Source organism: Homarus americanus, unplaced genomic scaffold, assembly GCF_018991925.1.
Source record: "Homarus americanus isolate GMGI-L3 unplaced genomic scaffold, GMGI_Hamer_2.0 scaffold24694, whole genome shotgun sequence".
Lineage (NCBI taxonomy): Eukaryota > Metazoa > Arthropoda > Malacostraca > Decapoda > Nephropidae > Homarus > Homarus americanus.
This window is the reverse complement of record NW_024732780.1, coordinates 8,389,940-8,401,077: the sequence shown is the minus strand read 5'-3', so window position 1 is coordinate 8,401,077 and position 11,138 is coordinate 8,389,940. Positions and strand designations below refer to the sequence as shown.

The window sequence follows — 11,138 nt, the reverse complement described above, 5'->3', positions numbered from 1 at the left end:
GCCCCTGGGGGCGTTGCCGCCTCTGGAAGGACTCCTACAGTCTGTTGTTTTTGCACTGTTTACAACTCTGGGAGATATGACGTTACATAAGTACACTTGCCCATGACATTTCCAGTAACATCGCATTCTGAAATGAAATGGAGAATAAATATCCAACAGGAAAACATAAGTTGGGGTGTTGTGCTGACTGACTGTTCTGTTCTCCTATTGGCTGAAATTTGGTGACGTTACATTTTAGTCCACCAATCACAGTTAAGGAAGGGTTTGGTGGGCGTATGCAGTATGAACGAAACCAAGACCAAGCAAGCTACTGGGCTCCCGGGAAGGGGCGCCCCTGGTAGGGCCCCTGGGGTCGCTGCCACCGTTAAGGATGGCCCCTGGGGGGCCCATCTCGTCTGGCAGTGCCCCTGGAATCGCCGCCATCCCTAACAATTGCCTGTGGGGACGCTGCTACCCTTGGGAGGGTCTCTGGGAGTGCCTTGCTCATTGGGAGGGCCCCTAAGATGCCGCCGCCCCTGGGAGAATCTCTGGCGGCGCCGCCGCCCCTAGGAGGCCCCTGGGGGTGCTACTGGCCCTGGAAAAGCCCCTGAGGGCACCACAGTTTCTGGCAGAGCCTCTGGGAGGTACCTGGGAACACTGCTATATCTGGAAGGGCCACTAGGGGCGCCACCGCCTTTGTTAGGGCCACTAGAGGTTCCTCTGCATCTGGGAGGCCCCCCTCATTGAGCCGACGCTCCTTGGAGGGCACCTGGGAGCATCGATATACCAGAGAGGGCCCCTGGGGGCGTTGCCGCCTCTGGAAGGACTCCTACAGTCTGTTGTTTTTGCACTGTTTACAACTCTGGGAGATATGACGTTACATAAGTACACTTGCCCATGACATTTCCAGTAACATCGCATTCTGAAATGAAATGGAGAATAAATATCCAACAGGAAAACATAAGTTGGGGTGTTGTGCTGACTGACTGTTCTGTTCTCCTATTGGCTGAAATTTGGTGACGTTACATTTTAGTCCACCAATCACAGTTAAGGAAGGGTTTGGTGGGCGTATGCAGTATGTACGAAACCAAGACCAAGCAAGCTACTGGGCTCCCGGGAAGGGGCGCCCCTGGTAGGGCCCCTGGGGTCGCTGCCACCGTTAAGGATGGCCCCTGGGGGGCCCATCTCGTCTGGCAGTGCCCCTGGAATCGCCGCCATCCCTAACAATTGCCTGTGGGGACGCTGCTACCCTTGGGAGGGTCTCTGGGAGTGCCTTGCTCATTGGGAGGGCCCCTAAGATGCCGCCGCCCCTGGGAGAATCTCTGGCGGCGCCGCCGCCCCTAGGAGGCCCCTGGGGGTGCTACTGGCCCTGGAAAAGCCCCTGAGGGCACCACAGTTTCTGGCAGAGCCTCTGGGAGGTACCTGGGAACACTGCTATATCTGGAAGGGCCACTAGGGGCGCCACCGCCTTTGTTAGGGCCACTAGAGGTTCCTCTGCATCTGGGAGGCCCCCCTCATTGAGCCGACGCTCCTTGGAGGGCACCTGGGAGCATCGATATACCAGAGAGGGCCCCTGGGGGCGTTGCCGCCTCTGGAAGGACTCCTACAGTCTGTTGTTTTTGCACTGTTTACAACTCTGGGAGATATGACGTTACATAAGTACACTTGCCCATGACATTTCCAGTAACATCGCATTCTGAAATGAAATGGAGAATAAATATCCAACAGGAAAACATAAGTTGGGGTGTTGTGCTGACTGACTGTTCTGTTCTCCTATTGGCTGAAATTTGGTGACGTTACATTTTAGTCCACCAATCACAGTTAAGGAAGGGTTTGGTGGGCGTATGCAGTATGTACGAAACCAAGACCAAGCAAGCTACTGGGCTCCCGGGAAGGGGCGCCCCTGGTAGGGCCCCTGGGGTCGCTGCCACCGTTAAGGATGGCCCCTGGGGGGCCCATCTCGTCTGGCAGTGCCCCTGGAATCGCCGCCATCCCTAACAATTGCCTGTGGGGACGCTGCTACCCTTGGGAGGGTCTCTGGGAGTGCCTTGCTCATTGGGAGGGCCCCTAAGATGCCGCCGCCCCTGGGAGAATCTCTGGCGGCGCCGCCGCCCCTAGGAGGCCCCTGGGGGTGCTACTGGCCCTGGAAAAGCCCCTGAGGGCACCACAGTTTCTGGCAGAGCCTCTGGGAGGTACCTGGGAACACTGCTATATCTGGAAGGGCCACTAGGGGCGCCACCGCCTTTGTTAGGGCCACTAGAGGTTCCTCTGCATCTGGGAGGCCCCCCTCATTGAGCCGACGCTCCTTGGAGGGCACCTGGGAGCATCGATATACCAGAGAGGGCCCCTGGGGGCGTTGCCGCCTCTGGAAGGACTCCTACAGTCTGTTGTTTTTGCACTGTTTACAACTCTGGGAGATATGACGTTACATAAGTACACTTGCCCATGACATTTCCAGTAACATCGCATTCTGAAATGAAATGGAGAATAAATATCCAACAGGAAAACATAAGTTGGGGTGTTGTGCTGACTGACTGTTCTGTTCTCCTATTGGCTGAAATTTGGTGACGTTACATTTTAGTCCACCAATCACAGTTAAGGAAGGGTTTGGTGGGCGTATGCAGTATGTACGAAACCAAGACCAAGCAAGCTACTGGGCTCCCGGGAAGGGGCGCCCCTGGTAGGGCCCCTGGGGTCGCTGCCACCGTTAAGGATGGCCCCTGGGGGGCCCATCTCGTCTGGCAGTGCCCCTGGAATCGCCGCCATCCCTAACAATTGCCTGTGGGGACGCTGCTACCCTTGGGAGGGTCTCTGGGAGTGCCTTGCTCATTGGGAGGGCCCCTAAGATGCCGCCGCCCCTGGGAGAATCTCTGGCGGCGCCGCCGCCCCTAGGAGGCCCCTGGGGGTGCTACTGGCCCTGGAAAAGCCCCTGAGGGCACCACAGTTTCTGGCAGAGCCTCTGGCAGGTACCTGGGAACACTGCTATATCTGGAAGGGCCACTAGGGGCGCCACCGCCTTTGTTAGGGCCACTAGAGGTTCCTCTGCATCTGGGAGGCCCCCCTCATTGAGCCGACGCTCCTTGGAGGGCACCTGGGAGCATCGATATACCAGAGAGGGCCCCTGGGGGCGTTGCCGCCTCTGGAAGGACTCCTACAGTCTGTTGTTTTTGCACTGTTTACAACTCTGGGAGATATGACGTTACATAAGTACACTTGCCCATGACATTTCCAGTAACATCGCATTCTGAAATGAAATGGAGAATAAATATCCAACAGGGAAACATAAGTTGGGGTGTTGTGCTGACTGACTGTTCTGTTCTCCTATTGGCTGAAATTTGGTGACGTTACATTTTAGTCCACCAATCACAGTTAAGGAAGGGTTTGGTGGGCGTATGCAGTATGTACTGAAACCAAGACTAAGCTAGTTACTGGGCTCCTGGAAGGGGCGCCCTGGTAGGGGCTGGGGCCCTGGGGTCGCTGCCACCGTTAAGGATGGCCCCTGGGGGGCCCATCTCGTCTGGCAGTGCCCCTGAAATCGCCGCCATCCCTAACAATTGCCTGTGGGGACGCTGCTACCCTTGGGAGGGTCTCTGGGAGTGCCTTGCTCATTGGGAGGGCCCCTAAGATGCCGCCGCCCCTGGGAGAATCTCTGGCGGCGCCGCCGCCCCTAGGAGGCCCCTGGGGGTGCTACTGGCCCTGGAAAAGCCCCTGAGGGCACCACAGTTTCTGGCAGAGCCTCTGGCAGGTACCTGGGAACACTGCTATATCTGGAAGGGCCACTAGGGGCGCCACCGCCTATGTTAGGGCCACTAGAGGTTCCTCTGCATCTGGGAGGCCCCCCTCATTGAGCCGACGCTCCTTGGAGGGCACCTGGGAGCATCGATATACCAGAGAGGGCCCCTGGGGGCGTTGCCGCCTCTGGAAGGACTCCTACGATCTGTTGTTTTTTTTGTTTACAATTCTGGGAATGTAGCGTTACATAAGTACACTTGCCCGCAGCTTGTTTCAGTAACATCGCATTCTGAAATGAAATGGAGGGCAAATATCAACAGGAAAACATAAGTTGGGGTGTTGTGCTGACTGACTATTCTGTTCTCCTATTGGCTGAAATTTGGTGACGTTACATTTGGTCACCAATCACAGTTAAGGAAGGGTTTGGTGGGGCATTGTGTATGCAGTATATGCGAAACCAAGACCAAGCAAATACTGGGCTCCCGGGAAGAGGGCGCCCCTGGTAGGAGCCCCTGGGGTCGCTGCCACCGTTAAGAATGGCCCCTGGGGGCCCATCTCGTCTGGCAGTGCCCTGGAATCCCTCGCCATCCCCTAACAATTGCCTGTGGGGACGCTGCTGCCTTGGGAGGTCTCTGGGGTGCTTGCTCATTGGGAGGGCCCCTAAGATGCCGCCGCCCCTGGGAGAATCTCTGGTTGCGCCGCCGCCCCTAGGAGGCCCCTGGGGGTGCTACTGGCCCTGGAAAAGCCCCTGAGGGCACCACAGTTTCTGGCAGAGCCTCTGGCAGGTACCTGGGAACACTGCTATATCTGGAAGGGCCACTAGGGGCGCCACCGCCTTTGTTAGGGCCACTAGAGGTTCCTCTGCATCTGGGAGGCCCCCCTCATTGAGCCGACGCTCCTTGGAGGCACCTGGGGAGCATCCCCGATATACCAGAAGGGGCCCCTGGGGGGTGTCGTTGCCCGCCTCTGGAAGGACTCCTACAGTCTGTTGTTTTTGCACTGTGTTTACAACTCTGGGAATGTGAGGTTACATAAGTACACTTGCAGCATTTTCAGTAACATCGCATTCCTGAAATGAAATGGAGAATAAATATCCAACAGGAAAACATAAGTTGGGGTGTTGTGCTGACTGGCTGTTCTGTTCTCCAATTGGCTGAAATTTGGTGGCGTTACATTTTTAGTCCACAATCACAGTTAAGGAAGGGATTGGTGGCGTGTGCAGTATGTACGAAACCAAAGCCAAGCAGCTACTGGGCTCCCGGGAAGGGCACTTGGTAGAACCCCTGGGGTCGCTGCCACCGTTAAGGATGGCCCCTGGGGGGCCCATCTCGTCTGGCAGTGCCCCTGGAATCGCCGCCATCCCTAACAATTGCCTGTGGGGACGCTGCTACCCTTGGGAGGGTCTCTGGGAGTGCCTTGCTCATTGGGAGGGCCCCTAAGATGCCGCCGCCCCTGGGAGAATCTCTGGCGGCGCCGCCGCCCCTAGGAGTCCCCTGGGGGTGCTACTGGCCCTGGAAAAGCCCCTGAGGGCACCACAGTTTCTGGCAGAGCCTCTGGCAGGTACCTGGGAACACTGCTATATCTGGAAGGGCCACTAGGGGCGCCACCGCCTTTGTTAGGGCCACTAGAGGTTCCTCTGCATCTGGGAGGCCCCCCTCATTGAGCCGACGCTCCTTGGAGGGCACCTGGGAGCATCGATATACCAGAGAGGGCCCCTGGGGGCGTTGCCGCCTCTGGAAGGACTCCTACAGTCTGTTGTTTTTGCACTGTTTACAACTCTGGGAGATATGACGTTACATAAGTACACTTGCCCATGACATTTCCAGTAACATCGCATTCTGAAATGAAATGGAGAATAAATATCCAACAGGAAAACATAAGTTGAGATTATTGTGCTGTTATTCTGTTCTCCTAATAGCTCAGAAATTTGGTGACATTACATTTGATCCGCAATCACAGTTAAGGAAGGGGTTTGGTAGGCGTATACAGTATGCCAAGAGCAAGACGAAGCAAGCTTTTGGGCTCCCAGGAAGGGCGCCTAGTAGGAGCCTGGTCGCTACCACCGTGGAGATGGCCTGAGCCCATCTCATCTGGCAGTGCCCTGGAATCGCCGCCATCTAACAGTGCCTGTGGGGACTGCTGCCACCCTTGGGAGGTCTCTGGGAGTGCCTTGCTCGTGGGAGGCCCCTGGTCTGCGCCGCCCTGGGAGAATCTCTGTGGCGCCTCCCCTGGGAGGCCCCTGGGGGTGCTACTGGCCTGGAAGGGCTCCTGAGGGCGCCACAGCCCCTAGCAGAGCCTCTGGGAGACACCTGGGAGCACTGCAACCTCTGGGAGGGCCCCTAGGGGTGCCGCCGCCCATGTTAGGGCCACTAGAGGCGCCTCTGCATCTGGGAAGGCCCCTGATAGAGCCGACGCCCCTTTGAGGGCCCCTGGAAGCACCGCCAACCCTGAGAGGGCCCCTGTGGGTGCTATTGCCCCTGGTAGGACTCCTACAGTCTGTTGTTTTTGCACTGTTTACAACTCTGGGAGATATGACGTTACATAAGTACACTTGCCCATGACATTTCCAGTAACATCGCATTCTGAAATGAAATGGAGAATAAATATCCAACAGGAAAACATAAGTTGGGGTGTTGTGCTGACTGACTGTTCTGTTCTCCTATTGGCTGGGTGGTGACGTTACATTTGAATCCACCAATCACAGTTAAGGAAGGGTTTGGTGGGCGTATGCAGTATGTACGAAACCAAGACCAAGCAAGCTACTGGGCTCCCGGGAAGGGGCGCCCCTGGTAGGGCCCCTGGGGTCGCTGCCACCGTTAAGGATGGCCCCTGGGGGGCCCATCTCGTCTGGCAGTGCCCCTGGAATCGCCGCCATCCCTAACAATTGCCTGTGGGGACGCTGCTACCCTTGGGAGGGTCTCTGGGAGTGCCTTTCTCATTGGGAGGGCCCCTAAGATGCCGCCGCCCCTGGGAGAATCTCTGGCGGCGCCGCCGCCCCTAGGAGGCCCCTGGGGGTGCTACTGGCCCTGGAAAAGCCCCTGAGGGCACCACAGTTTCTGGCAGAGCCTCTGGCAGGTACCTGGGAACACTGCTATATCTGGAAGGGCCACTAGGGGCGCCACCGCCTTTGTTAGGGCCACTAGAGGTTCCTCTGCATCTGGGAGGCCCCCCTCATTGAGCCGACGCTCCTTGGAGGGCACCTGGGAGCATCGATATACCAGAGAGGGCCCCTGGGGGCGTTGCCGCCTCTGGAAGGACTCCTACAGTCTGTTGTTTTTGCACTGTTTACAACTCTGGGAGATATGACGTTACATAAGTACACTTGCCCATGACATTTCCAGTAACATCGCATTCTGAAATGAAATGGAGAATAAATATCCAACAGGAAAACATAAGTTGGGGTGTTGTGCTGACTGACTGTTCTGTTCTCCTATTGGCTGAAATTTGGTGACGTTACATTTTAGTCCACCAATCACAGTTAAGGAAGGGTTTGGTGGGCGTATGCAGTATGAACGAAACCAAGACCAAGCAAGCTACTGGGCTCCCGGGAAGGGGCGCCCCTGGTAGGGCCCCTGGGGTCGCTGCCACCGTTAAGGATGGCCCCTGGGGGGCCCATCTCGTCTGGCAGTGCCCCTGGAATCGCCGCCATCCCTAACAATTGCCTGTGGGGACGCTGCTACCCTTGGGAGGGTCTCTGGGAGTGCCTTGCTCATTGGGAGGGCCCCTAAGATGCCGCCGCCCCTGGGGAGAATCTCTGGCGACGCCATCACTTCTCGAGAGGAGGCCCCTGGGGGGTGCTACTGGCCTGGAAAAGCCCTGGGGCCACCACAGTTCTGGCAAATCTGCAAGGGAGGTACCTGGGGACACTGCTATATCTGGAAGGGGCCACTAGGGGCGCCACCGCCCCTGTTAGGGCCACCTAGGTTCCTCTGCATCTGGGAGGCCCCCTCATTGAGCCGACCTTGGAGGCACCTGGGAGCATCGCCATACAGAGAGGGAGCCCCTGGGGGCGTTGCCGCCTCTGGAAGGGACTCCTACAGTCTGTTGTTTTTACTGTTTACAACTCTGGGAGATATGAGGTTACATAAGTACACTTGCCCATGACATTTCAGTAACATCGCATTCTGAAATGAAATGGAGAATAAATATCCAACAGGAAAACATAAGTTGGGGTGTTGTGCTGACTGACTGTTCTGTTCTCCTATTGGCTGAAATTTGGTGACGTTACATTTTAGTCCACCAATCACAGTTAAGGAAGGGTTTGGTGGGCGTATGCAGTATGTACGAAACCAAGACCAAGCAAGCTACTGGGCTCCCGGGAAGGGGCGCCCCTGGTAGGGCCCCTGGGGTCGCTGCCACCATTAAGGATGGCCCCTGGGGGGCCCATCTCGTCTGGCAGTGCCCCTGGAATCGCCGCCATCCCTAACAATTGCCTGTGGGGACGCTGCTACCCTTGGGAGGGTCTCTGGGAGTGCCTTGCTCATTGGGAGGGCTCCTAAGATGCCGCCGCCCCTGGGAGAATCTCTGGCGGCGCCGCCGCCCCTAGGAGGCCCCTGGGGGTGCTACTGGCCCTGGAAAAGCCCCTGAGGGCACCACAGTTTCTGGCAGAGCCTCTGGCAGGTACCTGGGAACACTGCTATATCTGGAAGGGCCACTAGGGGCGCCACCGCCTTTGTTAGGGCCACTAGAGGTTCCTCTGCATCTGGGAGGCCCCCCTCATTGAGCCGATGCTCCTTGGAGGGCACCTGGGAGCATCGATATACCAGAGAGGGCCCCTGGGGGCGTTGCCGCCTCTGGAAGGACTCCTACAGTCTGTTGTTTTTGCACTGTTGTTTTTGCAATTCTGGGAGATGAGTTACATAGGCACACTTGCCCATGACATTTTTCCAGGCTAACATCGCATTCTGCAAGTGGAAATGGAGAATAAATATCAACAGGAAAACATAAGTTAGGTGTTGTGCTGACTGACTGTTCTGTTCTCCTATTGGCTGAAATTTGGTGACGTTACATTTTAGTCCACCAATCACAGTTAAGGAAGGGTTTGGTGGGCGTATGCAGTATGTACGAAACCAAGACCAAGCAAGCTACTGGGCTCCCGGGAAGGGGCGCCCCTGGTAGGGCCCCTGGGGTCGCTGCCACCGTTAAGGATGGCCCCTGGGGGGCCCATCTCGTCTGGCAGTGCCCCTGGAATCGCCGCCATCCCTAACAATTGCCTGTGGGGACGCTGCTACCCTTGGGAGGGTCTCTGGGAGTGCCTTGCTCATTGGGAGGGCCCCTAAGATGCCGCCGCCCCTGGGAGAATCTCTGGCGGCGCCGCCGCCCCTAGGAGTCCCCTGGGGGTGCTACTGGCCCTGGAAAAGCCCCTGAGGGCACCACAGTTTCTGGCAGAGCCTCTGGCAGGTACCTGGGAACACTGCTATATCTGGAAGGGCCACTAGGGGCGCCACCGCCTTTGTTAGGGCCACTAGAGGTTCCTCTGCATCTGGGAGGCCCCCCTCATTGAGCCGACGCTCCTTGGAGGGCACCTGGGAGCATCGATATACCAGAGAGGGCCCCTGGGGGCGTTGCCGCCTCTGGAAGGACTCCTACAGTCTGTTGTTTTTGCACTGTTTACAACTCTGGGAGATATGACGTTACATAAGTACACTTGCCCATGACATTTCCAGTAACATCGCATTCTGAAATGAAATGGAGAATAAATATCCAACAGGAAAACATAAGTTGGGGTGTTGTGCTGACTGACTGTTCTGTTCTCCTATTGGCTGAAATTTGGTGACGTTACATTTTAGTCCACCAATCACAGTTAAGGAAGGGTTTGGTGGGCGTATGCAGTATGTACGAAACCAAGACCAAGCAAGCTACTGGGCTCCCGGGAAGGGGCGCCCCTGGTAGGGCCCCTGGGGTCGCTGCCACCGTTAAGGATGGCCCCTGGGGGGCCCATCTCGTCTGGCAGTGCCCCTGGAATCGCCGCCATCCCTAACAATTGCCTGTGGGGACGCTGCTACCCTTGGGAGGGTCTCTGGGAGTGCCTTGCTCATTGGGAGGGCCCCTAAGATGCCGCCGCCCCTGGGAGAATCTCTGGCGGCGCCGCCGCCCCTAGGAGGCCCCTGGGGGTGCTACTGGCCCTGGAAAAGCCCCTGAGGGCACCACAGTTTCTGGCAGAGCCTCTGGCAGGTACCTGGGAACACTGCTATATCTGGAAGGGCCACTAGGGGCGCCACCGCCTTTGTTAGGGCCACTAGAGGTTCCTCTGCATCTGGGAGGCCCCCCTCATTGAGCCGACGCTCCTTGGAGGGCACCTGGGAGCATCGATATACCAGAGAGGGCCCCTGGGGGCGTTGCCGCCTCTGGAAGGACTCCTACAGTCTGTTGTTTTTGCACTGTTTACAACTCTGGGAGATATGACGTTACATAAGTACACTTGCCCATGACATTTCCAGTAACATCGCATTCTGAAATGAAATGGAGAATAAATATCCAACAGGAAAACATAAGTTGGGGTGTTGTGCTGACTGACTGTTCTGTTCTCCTATTGGCTGAAATTTGGTGACGTTACATTTTAGTCCACCAATCACAGTTAAGGAAGGGTTTGGTGGGCGTATGCAGTATGTACGAAACCAAGACCAAGCAAGCTACTGGGCTCCCGGGAAGGGGCGCCCCTGGTAGGGCCCCTGGGGTCGCTGCCACCGTTAAGGATGGCCCCTGGGGGGCCCATCTCGTCTGGCAGTGCCCCTGGAATCGCCGCCATCCCTAACAATTGCCTGTGGGGACGCTGCTACGCTTGGGAGGGTCTCTGGGAGTGCCTCGCTCATTGGGAGGGCCCCTGAGATGCTGCCGCCCCTGGGATAACCTCTGGCGGCACTGCTGCCCCTAGGATGGCCCCTGTGGGGGTGCACGGCCCTGGAAGGGCTCCTGAGGGCACCACAGCCCCTGGCAGAGCCTCTGGGAGGCACCTGGGAGCACTGCAACCTCTGGGAGGGCCCCTTGGGGTGCCGCCGCCCATGTTAGGGCCATTAGAGGCGCCTCTGCATCTGGGAAGGCCCCTGATGAAGCCGACGCCCCTTTGAGGGCCCCTGGAAGCACTGCCAACCCTGAGAGGGCCCGTGTGGGTGCTATTGCTCCTGGTAGGACCCCTACAGTCTGTTGTTTTTGCACTGTTTACAACTCTGGGAGATATGACGTTACATAAGTACACTTGCCCATGACATTTCCAGTAACATCGCATTCTGAAATGAAATGGAGAATAAATATCCAACAGGGAAACATAAGTTAGGGTGTTGTGCTGACTGACTGCTCTGTTCTCCTATTGGCTGAAATTTGGTGAATTTACATTTAGTCCACCAATCACAGTTAAGTAAGGGATTGCTGGACGTATGCATTATGTACAAATTGTTTCTGTATTCAGTTTAGTTTACATTGATTTCACT

At 56.8% G+C, this 11,138-nt stretch overlaps 1 protein-coding gene across 1 annotated transcript; it reads right to left on the bottom strand.

Moving 5' to 3' along the window:
* Nucleotides 1-10,519: 10,519 nt before the first annotated feature.
* On the bottom strand, nucleotides 10,520-10,936 carry LOC121868961 (RNA-binding protein 12-like). The gene has a single exon (XM_042369994.1). The coding sequence runs from the start codon at nucleotides 10,934-10,936 to the stop codon at nucleotides 10,520-10,522; it is 417 nt and encodes a 138-aa protein (XP_042225928.1).
* Nucleotides 10,937-11,138: the final 202 nt, after the last annotated feature.